General features: G+C 36.7%; 2 protein-coding genes across 2 annotated transcripts; one reads left to right on the forward strand and one right to left on the reverse strand.

Annotated features, from left to right (window-relative positions):
* Window positions 1-1,927: 1,927 nt before the first annotated feature.
* On the reverse strand, window positions 1,928-12,011 carry dtl (denticleless E3 ubiquitin protein ligase homolog (Drosophila)). The gene is made up of 15 exons (XM_007255496.4): window positions 11,851-12,011; window positions 9,919-10,044; window positions 9,673-9,765; window positions 9,397-9,458; window positions 8,918-9,038; window positions 8,576-8,641; window positions 8,285-8,397; window positions 8,017-8,090; window positions 7,804-7,907; window positions 6,615-6,719; window positions 6,108-6,220; window positions 5,920-6,009; window positions 5,533-5,671; window positions 3,923-4,569; window positions 1,928-2,490 (listed from the first exon to the last, which is right to left on the reverse strand). Exons 1-15 carry the CDS (start codon window positions 11,897-11,899, stop codon window positions 2,374-2,376), a joined length of 2,019 nt encoding a protein of 672 aa, XP_007255558.3. The 5' UTR covers window positions 11,900-12,011; the 3' UTR covers window positions 1,928-2,373.
* Window positions 12,012-13,227: 1,216 nt separating this feature from the next.
* ints7 (integrator complex subunit 7) lies at window positions 13,228-27,177 on the forward strand. The gene is made up of 20 exons (XM_007255497.4): window positions 13,228-13,432; window positions 14,180-14,309; window positions 14,605-14,751; window positions 15,020-15,157; window positions 15,488-15,534; window positions 15,642-15,841; window positions 16,094-16,216; window positions 16,423-16,540; window positions 18,247-18,381; window positions 18,741-18,838; window positions 19,044-19,283; window positions 19,924-20,061; window positions 20,241-20,447; window positions 21,558-21,752; window positions 22,562-22,665; window positions 23,307-23,375; window positions 24,118-24,250; window positions 24,669-24,767; window positions 25,121-25,306; window positions 26,165-27,177. The coding sequence occupies exons 1-20, from the start codon at window positions 13,339-13,341 to the stop codon at window positions 26,450-26,452; spliced, it is 2,889 nt and encodes a 962-aa protein (XP_007255559.1). The 5' UTR covers window positions 13,228-13,338; the 3' UTR covers window positions 26,453-27,177.
* Window positions 27,178-27,614: the final 437 nt, after the last annotated feature.

Raw genomic sequence — 27,614 nt, forward strand, 5'->3', positions numbered from 1 at the left:
CCTGTTTTGTTTCCCCACTGAAGCCCCAGAGGGATAAAACGCATAAATCATGCCATGCCAGGACCCGTTTAACTTGTCTGTCTGCACTGGAATGAACTCAACCAGAAATCCATGAGTGCAAATTGTATGCTTCAGCTAAAAACCCATAAACAGCAGTAGGCTTGAGAAAAGAATGACTGTAAATGCTGTTCTAGCTGTGCTTTGCAATGAAAAAACAGCATTAAAGGCAGATTAGACGTAACTGTATGAAGTGTTTCAGCCTAGACTCTCAAAATCAGCTATGATGCCCAACACAGGGCAGTCATTCAGAACATCCAGTACAAATAGGGTGTGTTGGTATTTTCTGTTCTATCATTCTCAACAGATAAACACTTGTGAACCCCTGCCACAGAGTATGGCCAAATTACATTTTAATAATGTTTTTGTTGTTTCATTCTATATGTAAACTTTATTTCCCAACATTCTATGCGTATTGCGCATAGCATCTTATGCATTTTAACAATACATGCTCTAAATTCAGGTAATGGTAGTGATGCAATAGCCAGTTAATAGATTTTAAATACTAATTAGATATAAGACACTTAACCTGTGTTTAGAGGTCACGTACGTTCATAAATTTCAAGGTCAGTAGGTGAGTGAGACAAATGAGGAAAGATCTGTCGCCCCCTGGTGGCCTTCCAGCTTGACTCAAACTCAAGTGTTAAAATGCAAAGAATGAAAATCTAGACAAAGACTACACTGCATGTGTACAAGTACACAAATACAACCTCTAATAAGTGATATACAGCCAGGTCATCTAATCTAAAAAGTGCTGCAAAAAAAAAGGGAAAGTCTGAAGCATCAACACATGAACCTAGGGGTCACCGTATCCACACAGAGCTGGACTAGGAAGGTTGGCCATTTGTTGTAGTGCTTCTAAATTGAACTTGACTATTCAATCTTCGCTCAACACTAAATCTAACATAAATATTGAAATTTAAATAGTCTTTAAGAGGGTCACATATTTTGTAGGACTTTTACCAAAACTCATTATTTAAATATGTTTATTTCCTTTTAAAAGACATTTTAAATTGATATTTACCATGACACATCCTTCGTATTATAAAAATAGTGGATTAGAAAATAGTTAATTCAATAGTTTGTAGAAATAATATACTACTGATGGTTTAGCTGGCCAACAAATCAAAACGATCAACCTGTGCAAACAACCGATTTCACCAATCCTGCAACCAGCAAGACTAGTCAGCCAATTGGTTCACCAAAAGGACGAGCAAGACCAAGGTAAAAGCAAGTCCAAAATCAAGGGGAACATTTAACAGCATAAAGAATGCTGACCAGCCTTGATGACCAGCTCAGATCACCTGCAACCAATAACCAGTAAAAACTCTTTAAATAGATTTTAAGAAGAAAAGTTCTCCAAATAATTTCTAACACCATGTATGGTTAATTAATTCAATTAAAAGTTCCTTCATAATTCATTAAATGCTGGCCTCTAAAGCACAAGCTTCTGCTGAAATGAAACTATATGAATGAAACTGCAAACCTGTGCGCTAAAGAGCAAATTACAAGTTGAATGGTCTTTTTAATAAAAAACTTAAAAAAAAGAATAATTCTAGATGTGATCAGCAAAAAGCTGTAAGAATGAATTAAAGTAATTCAATTTTAGGCAATTTTCTTTTTTTTTGGCAACAAGCACCACTTATATACAGAGCACAGCTGATTAAATAGCTGCCTCCTGGAATTAAAAGCATACATTAATTGTAAAATGGGTGTTTTAATTAAGCTGAATGCTGCCCTGTAATGCAGAGTGCATTAAACCCACGGCTGAGGGTGACGTGTAAATGAGCAGATTAAAATGTAAAGCCTATTCTGAATTCTATGTATGAGTGCAAGCTACAGTACCAGGAAAGTCAGTGTGGAAACATCATTTCAGACCCTGTGTCTTCATTTAATTCAACACCAGTTAAGAAAATAGCAGCCAACAGGAATAAAAAATAAGAATAAAAATAAACAGGACAGTTTTATGTACATATACAAAAGCAATAGCAGAATTCTGTGTTTCACACACTTAACACACTTGCATTAAACATTAGTGAACATACAGTTAGAACTGAAAACAACATTCTTTTCTGTGAAGCTGTACAGCTAAAAGTACAGTCATTTAATAATAAGATAATTTGTCTATTTACATGAAAATACACCTCAGATTTAAAGAGAGGCTAAAATATACAACACATGCAGTGGAGCATGTTTCTCTTAAAAAACGCATCTTTAAACAAACTAAACTGTATTTTCATCTCTGCTGTTTCAGAAAGATAGTGATGGTAATTAAAAGTCTGGAAAAAGGCTGGAAATTTTCCTTGCAGAAGGAGATCATTTTTGTGGTGTTTTCTGAAAGTATGAAGAGATCTTTTTCATAGAACGTGGAGAAGAAGTTTTCTGAGGTTGTGGAGAAGAGATCTTCCTCATAGAATGTGGAGAACCTAAAGCCTGAAAGAGAAGAAAAGGAGAGGGAATGTCAACCAAAGCAGAAAAGCTCATTTATTTTTTCTAATGTTTATTTTTAAACAACAGTTCTATTGGAAACTGCACTGAAAATGAGCAATATTAATGAAAAAAATGGGTTTAGTAGTAAAATTAACAAATGACATACAGTGCATGTTTAATCGACGTGCATGTAACTTATTTTTTTCCCCTCGACCAGTTTACTAAAGAATCATTCCTAAAAAGAGATTTGTGAGAGTGAAGAACTCTTACATAAAACAAAGGCTTTAAGCTTGAGATTATACTGATGTTCATTAAACCTCAGCACACCTCACTTATTAAAATGAGTGTCTAAAGCAGTGCCTTTTCAGCACCACTGCTGAGAACCCACTGCACCGTTTTTTTAAAAGTGTCAACACACCTAAACCAGCTCATCTGGTAAGTATCAAGCTCTACATGAGCTAGACCTGACATGCTGGGGACAAAAAATCTGAAACTTTCTAATAAGGCTGTTAGCCTCAGGACTCAAAACGTTTTTTTCTACAATTACTATCCATTACATTTACATACTGCATCGATTTTGGGAAGGGAATGGGTCTAATTTCTGCAAGAAATGCTCAATGAGATATCAGGTGAGTGGGGGGAGGGTTGAATCTAGCCTGACTCAGTAATAGCTCAATCATGCAACAGCTAAACCTCAAAAGAGCAGAATCTTTAGGTGACGAACTGCATTGCACTCCACAAAGTGCACACAATGGGGAAGAGGTGAGGGCTGTTAACTTACTTCACAGCTCAGATTGCTCTCGGTCATCAAATGCGTCCAAACACAATAGATTACGTATTTACATAACAAATGGTGGCACCTTCTAGGCACTTAAAGTCCTTTTGTAGGCGTTTCTATTTTTTTTAAAGTGATTCAGTTAAGTTGGTGCCTAGAGGAAGCAGAGACTTTTCTGATTAGTCGTCGGGAAAGTCATACTAAACTACATTATGACAACTGCTGGTTTGGTATTGGGGGGATCTGGGTCATGCCTAGTTTGCTGAATGTATAAATAATTAAGCTCACAAGCTCATTGTTACAGAACTACAGTGTACAAAAAATGTCTCCCAACAGCATCCACAGTGATTACCCACTGGCCAAAATATGAGGGACCTCTTTGCTCCTGCTGCTGTTAGAATGGGCACAAACTTCTCCAGAAACCTTCTGCCACCCAATACAATCCAAGACATCTCACTAGAGTCATCCCAGCCAAGGCTGGTTCCCAATATTATGTAAATATTCAAAATAATAACAATATTTAAATGATATCGGTGCACACTTCTTATACTGCTGCATAATGATAAACTATGGAACTGCTTGGGTTATTAATGCTCTACAAACTGTAAAGTAGTTCTGACCTCACCACTAATTGACAGAAGTGAAAAACAAAGCACTTACAGAAGCACACTGTGTCCTGGAATCGAGTCTCTTGCCCCCATTTGGGCTTTTGGATAAAAGCGGTCCTTTCTGAGCTTGTTTAAGTCTGTGGCTCATCGCGGAGAGCCAGTCAGGTTTGGATGGTGAGCTGTTCTCTTTATCTGCTTGTACTTGTAATGTTAGCGGCTTGTTCTTTGTCTCAGAAATCTCAGATTTACCCTCTTCCTCCTTTGCTTCATTGTCAAAAGTTCCTTTTGACACCCGGCTCCTTTTGGCTTCCGGCCAAAGCTCGGCCACTCCGTCGCTGTTATCATGGTGACTTAGAGAGCTGTCGCCCGTCTCCAGACGCCGCTTGGCCTTCCGCTCAGATGGAGAAACACGCTCAGGACTCTGTGGACACGGGCTTAGAACCTTCCGGAGAGGAGGCGTGGTGTGGTTACAGTGAGAACCAGGCGTACGGGAGACCCACTGCCGGATTGAGGATGGGGTCCGGGGGGTTTTAGGGGTTTTGGGGTGTGCAGGGCTGTGTTTGGGTTCGGAGCTGCTGGACGCTGGAGGCAAATCAGCATCGCTGGAGGGACAGGATCCAGGCTGAGGAGAAGCCAAACCATTCACACGGATCATGCTAGAGACCCGGGCAGGGGTGAGCTCCACATGAGTAAAATGGCCTGAAAGAATGAAAGAGGAAGAAAGAGAAAAGGGATTAATTTTTTAATGCAATGTAATAATATTACATATTTTTTAATATATACAAAATCAACTATTGATAAGTTACTGTTTACAAAACAGACAAGGCTACTAAAATGTTTGAATCTGTTATACTATATAAAAATGTAGACATTCATTTTGTTGCAGTTCTATGTTCTTGACTGAATAAAATGTTTGTTTTTTCATATTATCAAAATATCTCTATCGCAAGATTCTAGGGCCATATCACCCACACCTACCCAAAATGTACTGCCATTTTTTTGGTTTGAAATGTTTGCCTCTTTATGATTCTTTATCTGTTTTTTGCTCATCACAGTTCTCTCTCTACAATATTTAGAATGAATAAAATACTAAATAAGTCACTGCAATTCCCTTCCACAGTAGAGAGAAGTTGTAAAATTAGTTCAACTTTACAGGTGACTTGGGATGTCATGATGAAATGCGAGATCAAGCAATATGGAATCGTGCAATCGAACTAAGGCAAACATTTACATTAGTCTAATCTACTAATTTGTGACTCACTCACAAAACAGGCTGCATGTTTTTAACAAGGGGCCATTAACAATGTGCCTCAATGTAGGGCAAAGTATCAGTGTAAAGCTGCATTTGACGGTTTCATTTTGGAAGTGTGTGAAATAAAACAAGACCACAATGAAGTATGAGATTTGCTCATTTACAATCATAAGTGAAATTCACTTATCTGAAGAGTGATGCATCAACTAGACTGAAAATAATCTCCCCTTTAACACAAGCTTAATCTAATACTAATTCTCAAACTCAACTAACCAGCCCTCAAGCAGACCTCTAAATGAATTCCTTCTATTTCTTTTTCTTTTTTTTATTGGTCACCGATTTTTCAAAATCAAGAACACGTATAGGACATCTAACTTGAGGTGAGGTTAAAAATACCCATATAAACCTACCTGATGGCTTAGAAGGTGTCTGAACTTTGCGTCGTGCCCAGCCTACAAGATTAGCTTCTCCAACAGAAGACTTTTCTCCTTCGGCACCTCGGTTAAGACGCCATATTCGGACTGTGTTGTCATCTGAGCAGGTAACAAGCTGCAGAGAATTTTAACAGCATTACACAGAGAGTCTGGTAGACTTTATCAGCCCAGTGGTCCGGCTTACTTAACATAGATCACAATAGCAGATCGATTTAAACAATCATCTGACAGATAATACAGTTAGAAAGGAAAGGGAAACTAAACGAAGGGGAAAAACGAGTAGCTCAGGAAGTGGTTATAGAGCTTAAAATCTAATCTCAGCAGATTCCAGTAACTTTATTATTATTTATTATGAATCTTTACCTTTGTGAAATCAGTGGGACACCACGTGACTGAGGTCACCTCCTGGCTATGTCCCTGCAGCATTACTGGAGCTTTTGCTGGTTCAGAGATCTACAAAGTAAGAATTATAACAGTTAGGGTAGGCCAATATGTCTGAGATAAACAACAAAGCTGTAACACACAAATGATCACCCCTGAATAAACCTCACCTTCCAGATGTAGGCACTGCAGTCGGTGGAGCCGCTGGCCAGGAACTGATCATCTGGACTGAGGCTGGACTTCACGTAGAAAGAGGAGTTACGATGACCGCTGAACACAGCCACTGGAATATCACATAGAGCAAAAGTGTAATCAAAGTGATTTCAAAACACTGTTCAGTTACAATAACCAGCACAGTAAAAGGACCATTGCTATTTAATGGAAAAATTATAAGAATACTAGGATACTTATCCTATGTGGGTGTACCAGCTGATATTGACAAAACTCACTACCATGATATTAAAGTAGTCAATAATAAAGTTATTTTTTGACTGATGCTACTCTGTATTTAAACAAATGTCTTAAAAAGAAGCTTTTCCGTAGAACAGCATTCACAGTGTTAATATTGCTAAACGTGCTATAATTGAGTAACTAACATGTTGAGGAATGTTGTGTTTAGGCAAAAACTGGAACTAAATCCATGAATTTAATTGAAGATTGCTGTAAGAATTTCCTACCTGGTGTTGTTTTCAGTCCACTAATGTCAAACATGTACACATTGTCATCTGTGCAGTTGCAGAACAGCCTGGAGCCTGTGGAGTCCAACGTTAGGCCTGAATAACCTGCCAGAGGCCGTAATGAAGAGAGTATCAATTAGAAAGTGCTGGGACACAAATGTAACTGCAATATAAATTTAGTTAATAACAGGACTCAGTCATTGAGCAAGAGACACGATATAGAGAACATGTCCAAACACATACAAAAGAATGTTGACCTGGTCACGCATAAAGAGTGTAAAAGTGTAAAAAATATTTGATTCCAAGTGTTTTTGGAGCTTTTCTGTTGGTCCCTTCACTATAAAATAAAAAAAGCCAGATATACAGTATTTTAAAACACAAAAGAGCAAAATGGAGATACAAAGTTTTTAGTCCAATGGAGACAAGGTAACAACGGCCCTAAGATTTATACCCAAGACATTTTTTTAAACAGTAAAAAATGCTGACCACTATAGTTTCACAATTATTTGACTAGCATATACTAGTGCATCCCAAAAAAATTGAATATCATTAGAAATGAAAAAACCCAAAAATCAGTGTCTCAGAACATTTTTATATTATATAAGACCAATTGTTACTTTTGGCAGTCTGGGCAGTGTGCCAAGTCCTGCTGGAAAATTAAATCCGCATCTCCATAGAGTTGTCAGCAGAGGGAAGCATGAAGTGCTGTAAGATTTTCTGGGAAAACACTGCACTGACTTTGGATAAAACACAGTGGATCAACACAGCAGATGTGATGTCTCTCCAAACCATCACTGATCAGAAAATTCTGCATTTCATTTGGAAACCAAAAGACCAGAGTCTGGGGGAAGAGTGGAGAGACACACAGTCCAAGCTGCTTGAGGTCTAGTGTGAAGTTTCTACTGTCAGTAATGGTTTGTTGATCCACTGTGTTATATCAAGTCCAAAGTCAGTGCACTTCATTGATTGTCTGAAATAAACACTTAAAATTTATCATTCTATATACACCTATATAATATATGTGTTTTACATTTCGAACTGTGTTACTGAAAAAGTACCTTTTCAATGATATTATTTTTTTAAGATGCACTAGTATATATGTTTGTATGAGTTTAATGATGTCAAACACACCCCCACGCTGCAGTCGGAAGGTTGTTTGGCATTTGGGGACATTGTGAGATTACTGTACCTAATTTGCGGGTGCTGGAGCCGGGGTATTTATACGTCTGCAGAGGAATGGGGTTCTGGTGATAAGCAGTGTAGTTTTTACGCAAATCCCACATTTTAATCATCCTGCAGAGAGAAAGAGGGGGGGGGGGGTTAGACAGTTACCAGTGGAAAACACACCAGCCCTTGTAAACAGTAAATCCTTTGGTCATCATTTTTCTTTTATTTTACATACCCGTCTACAGCTCCTGAAGAGATGAGCGTGTTTTCATCACGAAAAAGAACTACAGTCACACCCCTCTGAGAGTCCTACAATGGACAGAGAGGTAAAAAAAAAAAAACATTAATTTCTAAATTCACTTAAATGTGAATTCTTATTGCCTATTACAACATGATATATACAATATATATTTATTTTTCTGTCAAGCATTATGCACATTGTGAAAGTATGCAACATTAAGAAAGCTGAGTGAAGCTGCCAGTGTAGAGGATTCCGCACTTACCACAGAAGGAGCCATTCCTCTGCATGAAGAACGTTTCTTCTTGTTCTGGGGTGTGTTTCCTGCTGTCTTCATGTGAGCTCCACTGATCTGCTTCACCTGCCTGTAGAAACCATCTGTACACACCAAAATATAATAAAAGACAATTTAGATCTACTCTTTGTGCAGGGTAAGGACTTTCAGGAATCATCTATAAAGGTTATTTTCCTTAGAACTTACATTTACCTACACTAGGTGGACAAAAAAAAACATTTGGGTACATTTTTTTAATTGTAGCCCTGAGCCCACTCTTACCTTTTTTACTACACCTTGTATCCCACACCATGATGTTACCGTCCCTGCCTCCTGTGCAGAATACAGCTGTGGAAAATGACAACATTTCAGTCAGCTCCAAAAAGAAAGACCTTCATGTGGTATTTCTACCTTTTCTACTTAATGTAAGTGACAGTCTTAATGTAGTGATAAACCAAAGTGGGGTGTCTAAAATTAAACTCAGAACCTAGATAATGAAAATCTGTCTACTTATTTTATGCAATTAAAACTGTGTGGTAAACTAGGTTTAGAAAGATAACCTGATTTAATCAAGTTTACAATTTCAAAACATTCTCAGTGTTTAAACATTCCTTTCGAGGTTACCTTTCTCTTGTTTCGGGAAAGACACAGACTTCAGGCTGCACTGGTGACCCTTAAAGCTGCCTAGAAGCTCCTCTGCAAGCACGTCCCACAAACGTGCTGTCTGATCCCCGGATGCAGTCACCTTAAAATATTAATAATAATAAATAATAAAAAAAAAAAAAAAAAAAAAAAAACAGTATCAACTCATGTTTACAATGTTAAGTGAATAGTTAAGAAACTGAAATTATCCAAGAAGCCACTACAGTTTTAAATCTGCTGTGTTATTAAATGTTCATTAATAAAAGAGGCAATACATGCATAATAAAGTCTATTAAACAATCCCACACATTTGAGTACAGTGTGTGATGATTAAGACAAGCAGTTAAAACCACACTAATTGGAGGACTACAAGTTTATTACCTACTAGTTATATTACAGTGGCATAAATTAACCAATTTCTTATTTTTTACTTGAAGATCAAATGCAAATTTCAAACTCACCAAGCTGTTCGCTCCAGGGACCCAGGCAATATCAAACACAGCATTATCATGTGCAGGCCATTCTGTAACAGAAATGTAATCATGTTGGACTTTTTGAATGCTTAGACACATGAAACACACACAACTGTAATATGTAAAAAAATATATGTTTCTTAGCAGGTTTTTAAGACCATAAACAAGGGAACATACAAAATATAGAAACCCATTTTATTTTATAGTATATTGAAATTTAACACATATTTGGAAAATATTTATTTGCAAACATTTAAAGCTTACCCTTTAGGACTGAGCTTTGTTTCTCAGCAGTTTTATAGATGGCCACAACACCCTCCTCATTCGCAACTGCCAGAGTGTTGTGCTGTCCAGGAGCTACAGTACGCAAACAGACAGAGTCACAGAGAGTACTAAGATTTCAGTTTCATATAAATTTATTTTAAAAAGTATATCAATGGCTGGAGGTTCTGAGGAGAAACATTTGAGAAAGTAAATACAAATGGTTTTAGATTTCTTTAAAAGCCAAACCTGTGGAAAATGAACATCCAAATGGAGGAACAGCAACTGCAGTGTTTCCGTATGAGATGTGTTCATCATGACGAGTGCACTGATAACACTCCAGCAGAGACGATACTGGATATTCTTGTCTGTTAACTGTTTTAAAAAAGGAAAAAATAAAGAATTATTCAGAGAGATGCATAGAGCTATGCATTTCAGGGTCAGGTTATATGGTAAACATAACCATCACAATAACTAAAGACATTTTCATTATAAACTATATTAATAGCAATATACTGGCAGACAAAATAGCATCAGAATATTATATAAGATGAATCGGTACTTTTGGCAGTGTGTGCAGTTCCAGTCTGCTAGAAAATGAAATCTGCACCTCCATAAAATCTGTCAGCATTTGTGCAAAAATTAGTATTTTTGCTTATTTCATCTCATGATGCTCCGCGACCACCTGTGGTAAATCACGACCCCCTTAGCTGATCATATCATTTGATTTTTCCCATTTAGGATAATGGTCTATATCAAGAGTCAATTTGGTAATTTATTTTATTGTCGTAAAATGTGACCGAGGCATTTTTAATAGCGTTCCAAGATGGAGCTTTACTAAACTAATTTTCACCATTCAGATCTTTGCGTAGTTTGTTAAAATGTAAAAAATGTTAACTCTCCTGTTTTTATCAACATATCTTACTGTTTAATTCACAACTGTCATATGTTTATGTTTCCTGAAAACTGAAAGATTAACAGGAAGTTATAAGATTATTTTAGGAAGGCGTGAATATAGATGCCATATAATCACTGGGCATCCCACCACAGCAGTAAAGAAGTCCTGAATGAAAGTGGGGGCTAATAAACAAACAAAAAAAAAGTACATGATGACTTAGTAGCAGTACTGTGAGCTATGCTGCCTCCTTCTGAGAGTGAATGGGGAAACCACAGTTTCAGTCCCACCTTTCTCAACCCAGACCAAAAAATATATCACCCAACATGTTTCACAAAGAGTAAAAATCTTCAGTTTAAGTCACTTCCGCCTAATAATGACGCGACCTTGAAGTGGGAGGAACTATAGCCTGGGAGGAAATCTCGCGCTCTGGAAACAGAGCTGCAGAAAGGCTGCATACAAGGGTTAACATGCGTTTCTTTGCAAGCATATACTGAAAAAGTTTAGACTGAAAAACAACCACAGTTCACAAGCTGTTGTTGGACACAGCTGAATAAATGGATATAGGTGTTTACAGTACGGCATCACTACAAAATAAACACACACTAGTTCCAGTATTATTAATAGGGTACAAATACTGCATTTCGCTTTTCTTCAATATATATTATGATATAAAAAAAATACCAATAACTTGTTTCAATAGTCAATGATCCAGAATGTATTAATAATCTCCAAAACTGTACAGGAGAGATAAAACCTTAAATAGAAAACCTTGTAATGGAAGTCAATGTAAATAGAGATATTGGTCATCATGAAATTTAGACATAAGTGTCAGTTTCTGTGTTCAAATTGAGATTTTTAAGACAGATATAGGTAATATAATTAGCTGATGGTCTTTTACAACAATCTATATAACCAATTACTCTGTCACATCAGTTTAACTAAGTAGATACAGCTAGTAGTAGGTAAGTTAGTTATTGGAGTTGATTAAGAATTTTTAACGCTAGGTTAACTTACTAGTTACTAGCTACTGTGTTTTATCCTTAAAGAGATGTTCCACTAAAACAGCAATATTAGGGCTACAAAAATACCCTGAATGATCTAAAATCTGAGGGATCGGAGTAGTTAGTTAGTTATACCTGTAGATAGCTGGGTAGATGTTTAATTATGTGTATAAAACTAGCTAAGCTAGCGTTAGCTACAGGAGGGGCTAATCCAATTTACAACATCTCTAAAATGGACTGAAAAACATCACAATCTGTGCAGATCCTCACAATCCCACTCACCTTTTCTCCTCCTGGTCACTCCCCGGTCAACCACGCACTGAAACAGCATAGTGATATAAAGATCTTCACACTTTAAAGCTTATTTTTCCAATCTTAACCTAAAAACTACTGAGATCCCGCTGCCCACCGCTTCCCGCGAACTGAAGCACAAAGCCAGAGAAACACGAAAGTACCCGCCGAACTGACGTCGCGACTTCTCATTGGTCAGCGGAGACCATGGTCCACGCCCACTTCAGAAACGCTGCGAGATGGCGGGCAGCAGAAAGAGGTTGTATCTCAAATGGCCTCCTGATGCCTACGTAGTGCACTATGTAGGGCTTGAAATAAACATAATTTACTCAAAGATCGTGAAATATGTATTAATAGAAGTAAATATGAATGTATCTACAGTCTCTACGGTACGTTGTACAGCATTTGCTCAAATAAGTGGGTCTAGTTTCCACAGTTCATGACTTAGGGCACTTTATAGGGAGTACAGCGTCATTTGGTATGTTTCCATATGTATATACGCCAAAAAAACTATAGTGTAAAATGCGTGGACAGCGATCATGCGCGGTAAATAATAAAAGCTATCTAAGTGCCTGATAATGACATGGACGGCTTTTCAGTAAATATAAAAAAACACAGTCTATGATAACTTCATGTTTTAAAGATACATGTTTAAAGTAGTAGAGACCCAGAATTGATTAAACGTACAAGTGCAATATATAAAAAGTGACTTGAGTGCAAGTTGAAGTATTCTTTACTAATGGTGTTGTCACTGAGTGGAATCAAATCCTCACAGCAATGTTCCAGACGTATTCTTAGGAATTGATGTTTTAGTCTGAATTTAAACTCCAGACTTAAGTGGAAGTACTAAAGTATTTAACTTTTTTTTTTTTTTTTTTACTTTTAACTTGATTAGTCAAAAACTGAATATAAACGTACAGTATTGTGTTATGCAGTTACTTTAGAAAGCAATGGAAAGTTTAAATATTGTATTGCAGGCAGGCAGCAGTGTGGTATTTTTATAAAACTGCTTGATTGATGGATTCACTCAGTGATAAGGAGCTTCTTAAAGCTACCACTCCGGCATTGGTAATGAGTAACAATGCAGCATATACAAATAAATTATCAGATGAAATATATAAAATATGTGGTAAATTAAAAATAAAACTCTGGAAGAGCACAGATACAGCAATTTATCAATAATATTGCAAATAAACGTTTTTATCAAGAGAACAATAAATGGATATCTGCTTGCTTTTCTACAGGCGTCTGGACAACTGGACACTGATATATGGGGTTGCATTTACATTTATAATACACTTGTTGGGTCAGTTTTAGTATATTCAGATGTTTATTTTTTTGTGTAAGTTACCTGAATCTCCGGCCTGCAGGAGGCAGCAGTGAGTCATAACACTTAAGATAACGAGAACAAGGATGGATGTGTAGAGGAGCTTTTATCAGTTTAAAATAAGGGTTTAATTTAAATGAATGTGATTAAAAATGTCTCTTTCTACAGCGCGGTCTTTCTTATCGGAGGCTGGATATGGAGAGCAGGAGCTGGATGCTAATTCAGCCCTAATGGAGCTGGACAAAGGTCTGTAGGCTAATGCTAACAGCGGCTAGCGTTAGCTTAGCTTTAGCAACGGTGTCTGATTAGCAACCGAGCGATTAGCCTCTCCCCCATTCTGTTCAGTGTAGCCTAGCCTAGCCTAGCATAGCTGTTTTATTTCACATAAATAAAAATAGTGCACAACTGTTAAATATAGGGCAGTATAGGCAGAATATCAGTCACACCCTGGCTGGAGAAGTACTTTATTTATGAAGAACAGTACACTGCAGGGTCTTGATTTAGTAATAAAGTGTGTTAAAGTTATCCATACAGATCTCTGTTCATAAATATTAAATTAAATTCAAAATAGTAATACATGATTCAGTTCATTAGTTTGCATAGCGATTGTTAAGGGGGTGTTATATCCTTTAGAACTAAACAGACAGGTTTTGATGTTGCACCTTTAATAAGACTTATGTAAATTAGCTCTGTTCTAATTGTTTAACACATATTATGCCTCTTTACTGAAGTAGTCTGAGCTGAAACTCTGGGTGGAACGAAACTACTGTAGGCAAATATGTGTTAATCAGCTGGATTTTACGAACTTATCATGCCCAAAACTAAATGATAAAAAATTATAAACAATTATAAACAATGTTATTAAGCTACACGAATTTGTTTTATTGCAGTATAGATGTGTACATTCATATTATCATGTTCAATGGCTCTATTCATTTTTATGTTGCTAATTTCCTCTTTTTTCTGTACTCATTTATATGGTGACAACCCAAGGACTGAGATCCTGTAAACTGGGGGAACAGTGTGAAGCTGTGGTCCTTTTCCCTAAACTTTTCCAGAAATATCCGTTCCCTATCCTCATCAATTCTGCCTTTCTCAAACTGGCTGACATTTTCAGACTGGGGTATGTACAATGGAAAATATGTGTTAAAACTGAAATCTACATAAGGAAAGATTACCTTACTTTGTTCTTGGCCAAGAGTTACCTTTACATCATTATAATAACACAAGTATGGAAATATGTTGATATTAGGAAGTTACTCAGAGAATTTCCATGTGGATAACACTGCACTTTATGTTAAAAACTTTTTTTCTATTCTTTAGTTGCAGAAGAAGGGAGTCATTTTTACACTCCTTTCTTTTTAAGCTAATGTAATCTGTAATGTAAAAAAAATACTTTTGTCTTTTTGTTTCCTCAGGAATAACTTCTTGCGGCTCTGTGTACTTAAAGTGACCCAGCAAAGTGAAAAGCACTTGGAGAAGATTCTAAATGTGGACGAGTTCGTTAAACGTGTCTTTTCGGTCATCCATAGCAATGACCCTGTGGCCAGAGCTATTACTCTTAGGTAAGGAAATATTATTTTGCAGGCATTTGAGCTGCAACTGGCTAACCAAGCTGCACAGACAATGTATTGTGCTTTTTATCACACACAAATAACAGTCTACTATTCTACTTAAAAACACAAATGTCATGTGGTTTAAAATTGTATCTGCATTTCCACAAATGGCACTTCTTTCTGAGCTATGACTGTAATATTTATCATCTGTGACTAAAGGTTAAATAAAGTTGAGGACCATTGTAGCTTTAAAGTGTTTTTTAATGTTTAATGACAGAATGCTGGGCAGTCTCGCATCCATCATCCCTGAGAGGAAAAATGCCCATCACAGTATCCGCCAGAGTCTGGATTCTCATGATAACGTTGAAGTGGAAGCGGCTATTTTTGCAGCTGCCAGCTTCTCATCCCAGTCAAAGTAAGATCATGCAGACACAGTGTTGTAAAGAAATATTTGACCAATACATGAAAATGACACTATTTCCATTAGTTTAAATTTGACAAGACACTTTGTATAAAATTGATCAATAATACCAACATATTTGGCTGTTAGTATTTTTTTTAGCTAAATCAGTATGTCAAATAGTCCCAAACACAACTCAAACAATCAGTATGAGATTACTTAATAGCCAAAAATGTCTTGGTTGAACAAATGCACTTGGGATAGGGTAAGATTTATAGAGTTGAGTTATATTTTTGACTGAAAGCAGATTTGATTTACCTTTTTTCTTCATTTTCTCACTTTCAGAGACTTTGCAGCAGGTATCTGCAACAAGATCAGTGAGATGATTCAAGGTAATTCCCTTGTTTGATTCTGTGGATGTAGTTGTGCAGTTTTATTTTCTTTTTTTATTTAACACCAGTGTGTTTAACATTTACAAATTGGCACTTTTCTCTCTTAGGTTTGGACACTCCAGTGGATCTGAAGCTAAAGCTGATCCCCATGCTGCAGTACATGCACCATGATGCTGCTCTGGCCTCCAGTAGCCGGGAATTGCTGCAGGAGCTGGTGTCCTCATATCCATCCACCCCCATGGTCATTGTTAGCCTGCACACGTTCACCCAGCTGGCCATTTCCTCACTCATCGAAATCCCCAAACAGGTCTGATTACAAATACTGTACTCAGCATGCACATGATCATTCTGCGGTTAGCCTTATAAAAAGTTATATTGTAACGTTATGATAATTGTATTATTTGATTTAATTTATAAATACCATTACACCATTCTCTTTCATAAGACAATAGAGAATGTTGGAAATGTTTTGTTGATTGAACCATAAAGCCTCTCATCTTGGCTGATGCTGATGTGGAATATCCAGGCTACATTTATTTATTTATTTATCTTTTTGCAGATTCAGTTGCTTCTGCAGTATCTGAAGGATGACCCCAGAAAAGCAGTGAAAAGGCTTGCTCTGCAGGACCTAAAACTGCTGGCCAAGAAAGCTCCTCACACATGGACAAAAAAGAACATACAGGTAAAATCCTGCATACTTCTACTGAAGCAGGGATTACATTTTAATAGAACTGTGTATATGTATGTTAGAACTGCCACAGAAGTACTCTAGTGCTGTTGACCAGTTTTGTTTTATGAGATATGGGAGATATTCTTGCTCAGTTTTGTGCTTTTCTGGTTCAAATCACTGTCTGTATCTGTGTGTCTGTATATTTGTATATGTTGTAGACAATGTGCGAGTGTGCCCTGAGCACCCCCTATGACACTCTAAAGCTGGGCATGGCCTCAGTCCTTTCCACTCTTTCTGGAACCATCGCCATAAAACAGTACTTTAGCTCAGCTACAGGTAAGAAGATGATAACCTTTATTTCTACACTGTATAAACAAATGTGTGCATATATGTGTGTGATATACAAAGATATACTACTGAAAATGGTCCTTAGAATCAACAGTGGAACCCTTTTTGAGGTTGTACCAGTGTCCTGGTTCTGGCACCATCCTGACCTGACCTGAGGGCTGTTTTAAAATAATGGCTCCTTTGTATACAGCCGAGAAATGCAGCCAACATTCGGAGCGATTTCAATGGCCGTTAATGATGTAGCATGATGTATCCTTAATGGTCCTTGGTTACCCACAATTCATTGTGCACATACAATGTGAAAGAAATAGTTCTGCACCACATTATCACCATGTGACTATCATGTGTGACATTACCATGAAACCTTCTTAGACTGTTCCATGTGTGACCAATAGGCTACTTAGAAGGATCTAAGGTCTTCATAGGACCTGGCCTACTTTGACTGCATCCTAGGCTTTGGAACACAACTTATTAAAATGCAACAACTTGTTAATAAGCTGATTAGTTGAATCAGGTGTGTTGGGAGAAGGGAAGGCAGTAATGAATGTTTATGGCATGGTGTGGTCAATAGTATTGCATAGAAGTACTGCTTTTACCAACAGACCTTTTGTAAATTGTTTAATTGCTATGGTAATGTTTTCTTGTGTAGTATTAGGTAATAAACTCTAGTAATGTTCTGATATTGTCTGTAGTATTATGTGCTTCATCACAGCATATTTCTGTTAATGTTTCCATATTCATTCTAATAGAGAACTTAATATTATAAAAGTAAAAATTTAGACGATTTAGTCACTCCAATGGATTTTCTTGCAACATTTAAACATTGACCAAAACCTGACCTGTTTATAACAAAAAACAATATAAAAAAAATTAATAAAGATACAGTAATGTGCAGATGTTCTAGGCACCAAAACACATTATTTATTATGATTTGTCTCTGTAATACAATAAAAAGGAATAGAAATTTCTCATTGTCATTTAGTTAAGATCTTTTGAAGAAGGAAAAAAAAGATTGGTTCCAGATTTCTCCTGGATGCACACAGTCAGCATTTGTTAAACTTTATTACGAGCTCACGTGATTTAGCATTATTAAGCACTAATTTAACAAACCAGCTGTTATGATGATAACTATAAATAATACCCACAAGTAGAGATTTATAGATGGTTTAATAAACACATGAACATAAATTCTTAAAACATTTTTGTTAATGATATTTGTATTTATTTTAATATTAGTGTTTTACTAAAAAAGTATTCCTTACTGCCCAGACAAGGACATTTTCATTTAGACTTCAGGTCTTTGCACATTATTGTATATTTATAGTTTAATAACCACAGCTGACTGACAGTTAGTTCAGCTAGTTCTAGAAAGAAGCTAATGAAAAGCTAACATGCTAAATTTGAGCAATTGAAATAGCTCCAATGTGATTAATGGCCTGGTCAACTGCTGTGTGTATCAAATCGAGACTTTTTAATAAAAGAAGAGAAGAGTCTAGAGTACACAGTATGCTGTGTTCTATTGTATACCGGTACACTTCATGTGATCAGTGTTAAAATAGAGCTTATGACCTGCCAGTAGAAGATGTGTGATTTCAGCAGAAACACGTTTCAGACTAAACAATTGAAACAAGCGTTGCCCAACTGTGTCTAATTAAATGTACTAGGTCAGTTACAGACACTCTCTTGTGTTTAAGGTGAATCCTTGCCAGCCCCTCACCTCACTGACCTGGTTAAACTGGCACAAGAGTGCTGTTATCATAGCAACCTGGCAGTGGCAGCCCATGGGATCACCGTTCTGGCCAACATCGCCATCTCCTGTCCAGAGAAAGGTACTGTGTAGTACTGCTTAATTTTTTTTTTATTATTTTACTGTATGTCTTTTTTTTGTTTACTAAGGATCTGATTAGGGTTAGGTTTATGATTAGAACTAGAAACTTCTCTACTTATATATCTGATCTATAATTCACATTGTCACAAAATTTAGTGTATTTAGTATTTAGTGTAAGTCAGTGAAAAAATATTTTATTCACAATTTTGTGTTCTGTTTATCATGAAATTTATATAATTAAAATATTAATTATTCAAACATTACTTGTAGATAATTAAATACTATGTGTATTTAATATGAATTAAGGATTCATATTAAATGTTTTTGCGTGTTCATGTATATATATATTTTATTTTTTAGATTTTGTTCAACTGGAGCAGGACACAGTGATGGGGATGGAATCATTGCTACTTCTGTGCAGTCAGGATTCCAGCACTACTGCACAGGCCACGCTTAAAGTGAGTCCAGCACAGTGTGTGCTCTTAAATGTAAACTGCTAATCACCCTCTGAACATATTTATAAATTAATAATAATCTCAAATTTAAGCATTGCAGTTAAAAAAAAAACTTTGGTAAAAACCTTATGCCACATCAGTTAGAATGGTGCATCAGGCAAATGTTGCCTATAAAGCTTTGCCTTTCTCTTTCTCTCTCTCTAATTAGACTGCGCTGGCATCTCTGGTGCGGATGCTGAAGGCTCGTCCTCACCTCAGTCAGACGTGTGTGGAGTTTTTGTTGGCTCAGCTGCGGTATGCATGCGATGCAGGGCGGATTCTGATCTGCCACGCCCTGGCGGCCATTGCCACGCAGCTACCTGTGCTGGGGGAGAGCATGCTGGGAGATCTGGTGGAGCTGTACAGGAGCGCTGGTCACACCAGCTCAGAGAAACAGCAAGAACTACTGGTGAATAAAAAAAAAAAAACGAATTAGTCAAAAAGAGAAGCTGTTTCTTTTACTGTGTTAATGTGGACATTTACAAAAGAAATATGATCAAATAGGTTAAAAAACATTAATATGGAAGTAGTCAGTTAATGGCTATCAATGTGATTATTTAACTATTTTATCTTTTCTGGAGTGGAGAAAGACCTTACTATACAACTAATCGCTATTGACAATTGCCGGAAGTGTTCTTAAAGTAGTTTCTCAGACAAGGATTAAGGCCAAACGTTTTTTTTTTCCATCAAAAGGAAAATACTGTCCCAGTCTGGTACTGTGTAGTCCCAGTCTGGTACAGATATAGTTCGTTGAGTTTGATAGGTAAAACAAACTTGCTATTAAAATAATAATAACACAGTCGTAACATCTTTTTTAAACAAAACAGGTTCAGTAAGTGTTTTTCTGGAAAATAAAAAAGCATGATAAGGGGGTTCATCTGAACAGGGATTCCACATTGGTTAGAAAAAGTAATTTCAACTAAACTAAGTAAAATTACCTTTAAGCTGGAGAAGTGTAAATTATTTAAAAGGACAGTGAAATTCAAATGGGTAGAAATTGTTTGTTTGTACTGTCATGTCAGTGCGGTGATGAGATATCTGTTTGGCAGGTTTCCATGGCGACGGTTGTGTTTGTGGCCAGTCAGTCGTCTCTGAGTACGGAGGTGAAGGGTGTAATCCGGCAGCAGCTGGAGGTCTCTGCGAACGGCTGGACTGTGTACCGCATTGCCCGGCAGGCATCGCGCATGGTCAGATTCACTTTATGTGTATAGAAATACCATTGAGGATTATATAGCATGTGGTTTGTTTTTGAAGAGAATGAGGGAGGAATACATGCCTGACTATACTATTCTTAGTGATTTTGTTTGTCGGTTTTTCATGCAGTAATTAAATGTGTAGTTGTAATCTCTCTCTCTGTATCGTCCAGGGCTGTCATGAACTGTCCAGTGAGCTTTACCAGAGCCTACGGACGCGAGTGGCCTCTGAGCATTTCTACTTCTGGCTGAACAGTCTGATGGAGTTCTCTCAGGCTGAGCGGTGTCTGATTGGTCTGGAGGATGGAGATTACAGCGGGGCTATGGGGGCCATCACTGAGGCTCTGAAGTCCTACCAGAAAGGATTCGCTTCACTCACGGTGAGGACCACTGTTTTCTGATTTTTATGTGTAGAGGGGTGGGTAGTATGATGATCATATTGTGGCACATTTTCTTATTGTATCAATTTGAGGACATGATTATTGATTAAAGAACACTGATCAACCGTACATTTCATTACAAAGAGTGTATATATCCTAAGTAATTGAATTATCTACAGACAATCACTGTGGTATGCATGAGTGTTTGATTTGCAAATGCTATCATTTTTTTCTCTGATATAAATTTTTACGTAAAAAAAAATAAATTGCTATAAAAAATTATCTGCCACAGCTGGTGCATTTTGTCCACATGTTGAAACATTGCAATAAATATTGTATATTGTAAAAAGTTTGCGATACTATATTTTTCTATAGGTCCCAGCTCTACATGTATGATAAGTAATTGCCGGTGTAGGCATACTTACCCTTGTAAATAGGTCAATGATATTACATGCATTTTTGTGCCTAAATCCATGATTTAAATCAATAAAAAATATTCAACAATACCTTTTTTGTATGCCAAAAATAAACATGATCTATTTAAATCAATCAAGTATTCATTTTAGTCTCTTATTGCACCACAGTGCACTAGAATTTACGTGGAAAAATCACTAAATTTATTTTCAAGCAAAGATCCCATTTACAGTCTGAAGACCCCATAAAGACCCCATAAAAATGTGTAAATACATTAAAAAAAAATAAAAATATATACTAATCAGGTCCATCAGACGTTTTTAGGAGGTAAGCTGAGACCCATTTGAGCCACATTATAATAGCGTAAACACATCCGTCACTCCCAAGATTCATTTAATAATTAAAACTCCTCCCATGGTTTGCGTGATGGGTTGCAGAATGAGCAAATATACAGATTCTGTCCCACACAGCTATAGGATTTCAGTTCGATCAACCATAGATGCATTTAACTACCAAGTGTAAATCTATGTGGTTAAAATGTTATCAGGATGCAGTCCAGTCACTAATCACATGACATGACCAAGTGTAAACAGGGTCAAATATGCTAGTTTTGGATCAGGTCGTCTGTTTTTGCTGCTTATGAGTCTTCATGTCTGGTTTGTACATGCACTGATAAAATCCCTGTTCTTCCTGCAGGCTGCCAGCACCCCACTGAGTCCGCTGGCCTTTCAGTGTGAGTTCATAAAGCTGCGGATAGACACACTGCAGGCTTTAGCTCAGCTCATCTGTACCTGCAACAGCCTGAAGACCAGTCCACCTCCGGCCATCGCCACCACCATCGCTCTGACCTCCGGAAATGAGCTCCAGCGCTGTGGGAGAATATCGCTGCAGGTACCACACGCACACACTCACTCATTTACACACTCACCCGCTTACACACTCCGATGAGCACATATGCATGCACTGTCAGAATCGCCATTTGTCTTTTTTCCATTCCGTTAGTCTGCCAATGTTTTTTAATTAGAGCCATGTGGATGAGTAGATATCTATTTTTATGTTTTTTTTTTATTATTTATTTAATTCACTTCACAACAAAATATAGAAAATTATATATCATTTAATTTAAATCAGTAGTTTACACATAAGAGGGACAGTTTACCAAAAATACATTTTAAAAAGTCACCAAAAGATATGTAGATGTTTTTTTTATTTTTTATTTAAAGGTGCAGGAATTTGTCATATTATTTATTTATAAATAAAAATTCATTCCTGAGCTTTATCAAATAGAAAAGCCTTTACAGTTCAAAATACTTAATAAAGCATGTTATAATACTTAATGATGTTTTAATACTTAATATTAAGTATTTTGGTTCTACTGCTTTCTCAGTTCAGTTATGATTAAAGCTCAGTTCATCTTTCTGTTTATTCTTCTTTTCTTTTCTCAGTTTTAAATGAATTTGCTTGCACAATTCAGCTATCCCTTATTCATATCACAATCTTAAAATCTAGTATTAATTCTTTAAAGACTACTGAATTGTAAAATTTAATTCAAAAGCTATTTTAATACGTGTGTAACAATCCATAATCAAACTCGCACACAGTTTGCTGCAAGCTTGATTAATATTAAAGACACTGACTCCAGTTTTTGGAATGGTAGTGTATATTTGTAATGGTGATGAATGTCTGTGTCTTTTGTTTAGATGAAATTGTCCATGGATGAATTTCGGAGTCTCGCCGGCCGCTATGCTGACCTGTACCAATCGTCCTTTGATGCCGACTCAGCCACACTCCGCAATATTGAACTGTATCCTTCAAAGAGAAACTAATGAAAAAAAAGGTTTGTCACACCCATACATACACAATGACTTAACAAAACGCTCCCTTTCTTTCTTTGAAGTCTACGCCGTACCAGCTCTGTTAGTATGAACAGTTCAGGGCTAGAAGCAGCAGACTAGACGTTTATTGTGATATTCACAAAATTAAATTAGCATGTTTTGCATGATTTTTACAATTCCCACACAAAGTTTATAATTGGTATTTAAGTCAACACAACAGCTCTGGGAAAAAAATAAGAGGCCACTTCAGTTTCTGAATTAGTTTCTCTGATTTTGCTATTTATAGGTATATGTTTGAGTAAAATAAACATTGTTGTTTTATTCTATAAACTACAGACAACATTTCTCCCAAATTCCAAATAAAATATTGTAGTTTAGAGCATTTATTTGCAGAAAATGAGAAATTGATGAAATAACAACAAGATGCAGAGCATTTCATGCATGTTCTCCTCCACCGGATAACTTTATGCCACTCCTGGTGCAAAAATTCAAGCAGTTCAGCTTGGTTTGATGGCTTGTGATCATCCATCTTTCTCTTGATTATATTCCAGAGGTTTTTAATTTGTCTTGATGGAGAAAACTGGAAAATTTCCCTTAACATGTTCCACAGGCAACAGCAGAGCTGCCTGCTGATTTCCTATGTGATAGAGGCTTTAATACTTGATCCTCACACAGCCAGGTAAGCGTGCATGCGTGTGATTTTTGCAAGCACTTTTAATTCAGTTTATTTCTTTCTGACTAAGGTTCATCACCCATTTCTAACCTAAATATAATATTTAGGTTAGAAATGGGTGATGAATCTTATTCATCACCACTTTGGAAAGAAGTGATGAGAGATCCTGCAACCCTGTCGTCACTAACCCAGTGCTTTAACTGCCCCTTGTATTGTATTTAGTAGCCATTTATTGTTAACTTGACAGTAAATGGAGTGTTAAACGTTAAATCAGTGTCCTTAAATGCAGGTTTCTTTACTCAGCAGCTCAGCTCATTCTTCTTGAGTCTGTTTAACTGTGTAGAAAAACCACACTGATTTTCTATCTTATGTTCTTATATATGAACTGGCCGGACTGAGGAAGAATGATTTGCAAAATGGTCACATTGTCTTATTTATTTATTTATTTATTTATTTGTGTTCTATATGGTTTCTAAAACTGTTAAAATTGTTCATTTAAATTGTAGGGGCAGTTTTCCAAACAGGGATTAAGCCTAGTCTTGAATAAAATATAGTCTACATCAAGGCTTAACCCCTCTCTAGGAAACAGACCTTAAGCATTTTGGCAGTACAAACAATGTATAACAATAAAATAAGCAGTAAAATATAACAATACATTATTGCTGTTTATTGATAGTGTTGGAGCTAGCCAGACTAACTGTAGATGCAGGTGCAGTATTAAAGCTCTTCACCTGTTTGTGTGTTCCAGTTTCCAGGATTTTGGCATGCTGGGTTCGGTTCAGGCAGAGAGCAAGTATGAGCGCAGGATGATGAGTGTGTTTAACCTCGTTCTGGAGGAGGTGGAGTCCCTGAGCAAGAAGCACCCACCAGTTTCTTACCAGGTAACATTAAAGGGTGATTCATACGGTCCTAATTAGAAACTGTTTGTTTGCGAATGTAAAAGCTGTTTTGAGATTTTCATTACTTAGATTTTTTATGATCTGATGTATCCCATTAATTAGCATGGTGCTAACTGTGAGCCTAATAATGGCCTCAAGTTACTGTATGTAGAATTGTTCAAAAATTTGCTCATGTTTTTTCTGTCACTAAATAACTTGCTAATATCTATAAACATGGATTAAATTCAATCAATTCAGCAACTCTGCAGTTACAATAATTCTATGTGCTTTACACTACACTACAGTAACCTTGTAAATTTAGTGCAAAAAATAAGAGTAATGGAGAATAGGGTGTTAACAGATCAATTTCTAACTGTTTAATCATCTGTTTTAATCCATCATGCTCACTCTCTATTTTCAGCACACTGGATGTCTGTGTGATGCCGTCATCGCTCTACTCAAAGTGCCACTCTCATTCCAGAGATATTTCTTTCAGAAGCTGCAGTCAACTAGTATCAAAGTATGTGACCTGTGTATTTACTGTATTTTACTGTCACAATGTGCTAAAGAGGCTAAGATTTAATAAGGAGAAGGGAAGACTTCAATGAATGAACTCTGAGCTCAAGACAAGTCAAGTAGTCAAGTCAAGTAGTTTTATTGTCAATACTCCACAGGAAATGTACAGGAAATACAGAGAATTGAAATTACGTTACTATTTTTCCAAAAAATTACAGCAAGTACAGAAAAATAAGATTATAAATATAAAAGAATGGGAGGCACTATATGTACAATAGAGCAAACGTTGAATATTTCAGATTTTTGCAGTTCAGATTGTACACTCTATCTTATGGTATATCTCATTTCCTTGTCTAGCTTGCTCTCTCTCCTTCTCCTCGCACTCCAAATGAGCCAATCCCAGTGCAGAACAACCAGCATCTCACTCTGAAGGTTGAAGGTGTGATCCAGCATGGCTCCAATCCTGGACTCTTCCGGAAGATTCAGTCTGTCTGCCTTAATGTGAGCTCCATCTTGCAGGCCAAATCTGGACCTGAGTTTAAGGTGAGAATACTGTTATTTGCATTGGATTCAATCTCCTGCTGCTTATACTTTAAAATATAACATTTAAAATTCTCATATTCTTAGTTTTACTTTATTCTTATAATTAGTAGTAGTATCTGGTTTAGCGTTATATAACTGAACAGGTATGTGGAATGAGTGGATGTATGCAAATAAGTGAATGGTTGTGATATTGCAGCAATGATAACTTAAATAGGTGGCTGCTTTTGAACCTTACTATTCATATATAAATTTGGGAATGAATGACTAAATTTAAAACATTAACAGTGATCACGTGCTACTATAAATTTGTACTACATTAGGTCTGATCTTCTTTTTTAAAATCTTTTTTTGCTCAGTGCTGTGTTAGAGGCACTCTAAAAGGACATTACCCACAGCATACTCTCTGAGCAGCAAAGAGGTGTAAATATCTGTAGTGTGAAACAGTGTTTTAACAGTTCAGTTATTTTACTTTAATTAGTATATAAGCACTCCTGCCTTTCCAATTGTCATTGGAAAAGTACATAAACATAGATGTGATTTTAGTGTAGCCTGACATATTTTTACATTGTGCAGCAGAATTATCACATGTGATAATGCAAAGATCATACCAGTAGTTGCTTAAAAATTAATGAGCACAATATTAAAGGATTGGTTGGGGGGGGGAAATGAATCAGCTTATTCCTACGTACTAAATCAAAGTCTCTTATTCTAAAATAATGAGAGGCTGGGTAATTTTTCATGATATGTGCCCTTTTATAGTAGCCAGTCTAAGGAGAATTCCATTATGTAATTTATTTGTCTACAACAAGTGTCTATGTAACTCAGGATTTCTTTCTCCCTCTTTCTGTCCCATTTCAGGTTCCTCTCGATACAAAGACCAATGAGATTGAGCAGCGGGTGGAGCCTCACAACGACTACTTCAGCACCCAGTTCCTGCTCAACTTCTCTGTCCTGGGCAGCCACAGTGTTACCGTGGAGGCTTCAGTGGTGGACGACAGCGGGGTGGAGTGGAAGACTGGCCCGAAAAGTGTGGTCACCGTGAAGTCTCTGGAGGACCCATACTCTCAGCAGCTTCGGCACCAGCTACAGCAGCAGCAGGCTGGACCTCAGGCAGCACTCCGTAACATCTCCAATCGTTTCCAGTGACTTTATGCTAACCTCTGTTAGAGTCTGGCATGAGGACCAAACTCTTAACTATTAAAGGTTGGATAAGCTTTACAAAACTCTAGGAAAAGACCACCATTCAGCCCCAGTGAGAAACTGTACCTCAGTTTATATCACAATATGAAAGTTTAGTCTGTTATTAAATCAAATTATATTTTTAAACGTATTGAAAGGTCACATTTTGAATTTGATAAGTATAAGTGTACTCCAGATACAGTATTAAAGACCTACATAAGTTCAACTTAAACACATTAGGATGAATGTCATGTTTGCCTTTGTTGTGTAAAGCTTGTCCAACTTAGCAACAGTTTGTACAAAATAATGTTTATGGGTGGATCTTACATAGGCCAGTTCAGAGCTATAGAGCCTGGGTGATGCATCAGCAGGTTGGGAGTGAGGAATATTTACAGGACTAAAGAACTGAAGTGCCATCATGACATTTGGTGCACAATTCCCTTTACTTTCAGCAGCAGTAAAGAGATAGTGCTTCATACTATATGGGGATGTATGTGTCGAGGTTGTGCTACATGAAGCTCTAATGATGTAATACAGCGTTTTTCAGTCATTCAGTTACATGGTTTTCTTTGTAAGTTTAGACTGTGAGTAAACACGTTTCATAGACAGGAGAACATTCCATCAGAGGATTTTTTTTTTTTGATGCTTTTCGAAGTCTCAATAAAAAGGAATAAATCCATCTGTTAATATTATGAAGTGATTTTCTGTGATTCCTATTTTTTTCTATCTGTTTTTTTTTATGTAAACAAAAGTCATAATTGGTGTCTTTTAGGAGTATGACAAGACACTCATCTCACAAAACGAAACAGGTCACAATATTGGATTCATGAGAACGAGACAAAATAAGGTTTCAAAGTTGCAATATATGAGAGAAAAATATTTTATTTGACTGAAACTTTCAAAATGGAAAACTGCAGGTGATTCCTCATATGAAGTAAAATACATTAGTATTGTTTTACCATAAACCCAACCTCTTCTCTTCTATATGATCTCATAGGAGTGTCTTCAGAAATGTTTCAACTGTATTCAACTAGCAATCCCCATTGAGGGTTTTATACAGACCTGGCAATCTCTTTGGTTTATATGCCTGCCTACTTCTGCGTGGCCTCCATGTGTGTCTACAATTCTG

This window comes from Astyanax mexicanus, chromosome 1 (assembly GCF_023375975.1).
Source record: "Astyanax mexicanus isolate ESR-SI-001 chromosome 1, AstMex3_surface, whole genome shotgun sequence".
In the NCBI taxonomy this organism is placed as follows: domain Eukaryota; kingdom Metazoa; phylum Chordata; class Actinopteri; order Characiformes; family Acestrorhamphidae; genus Astyanax; species Astyanax mexicanus.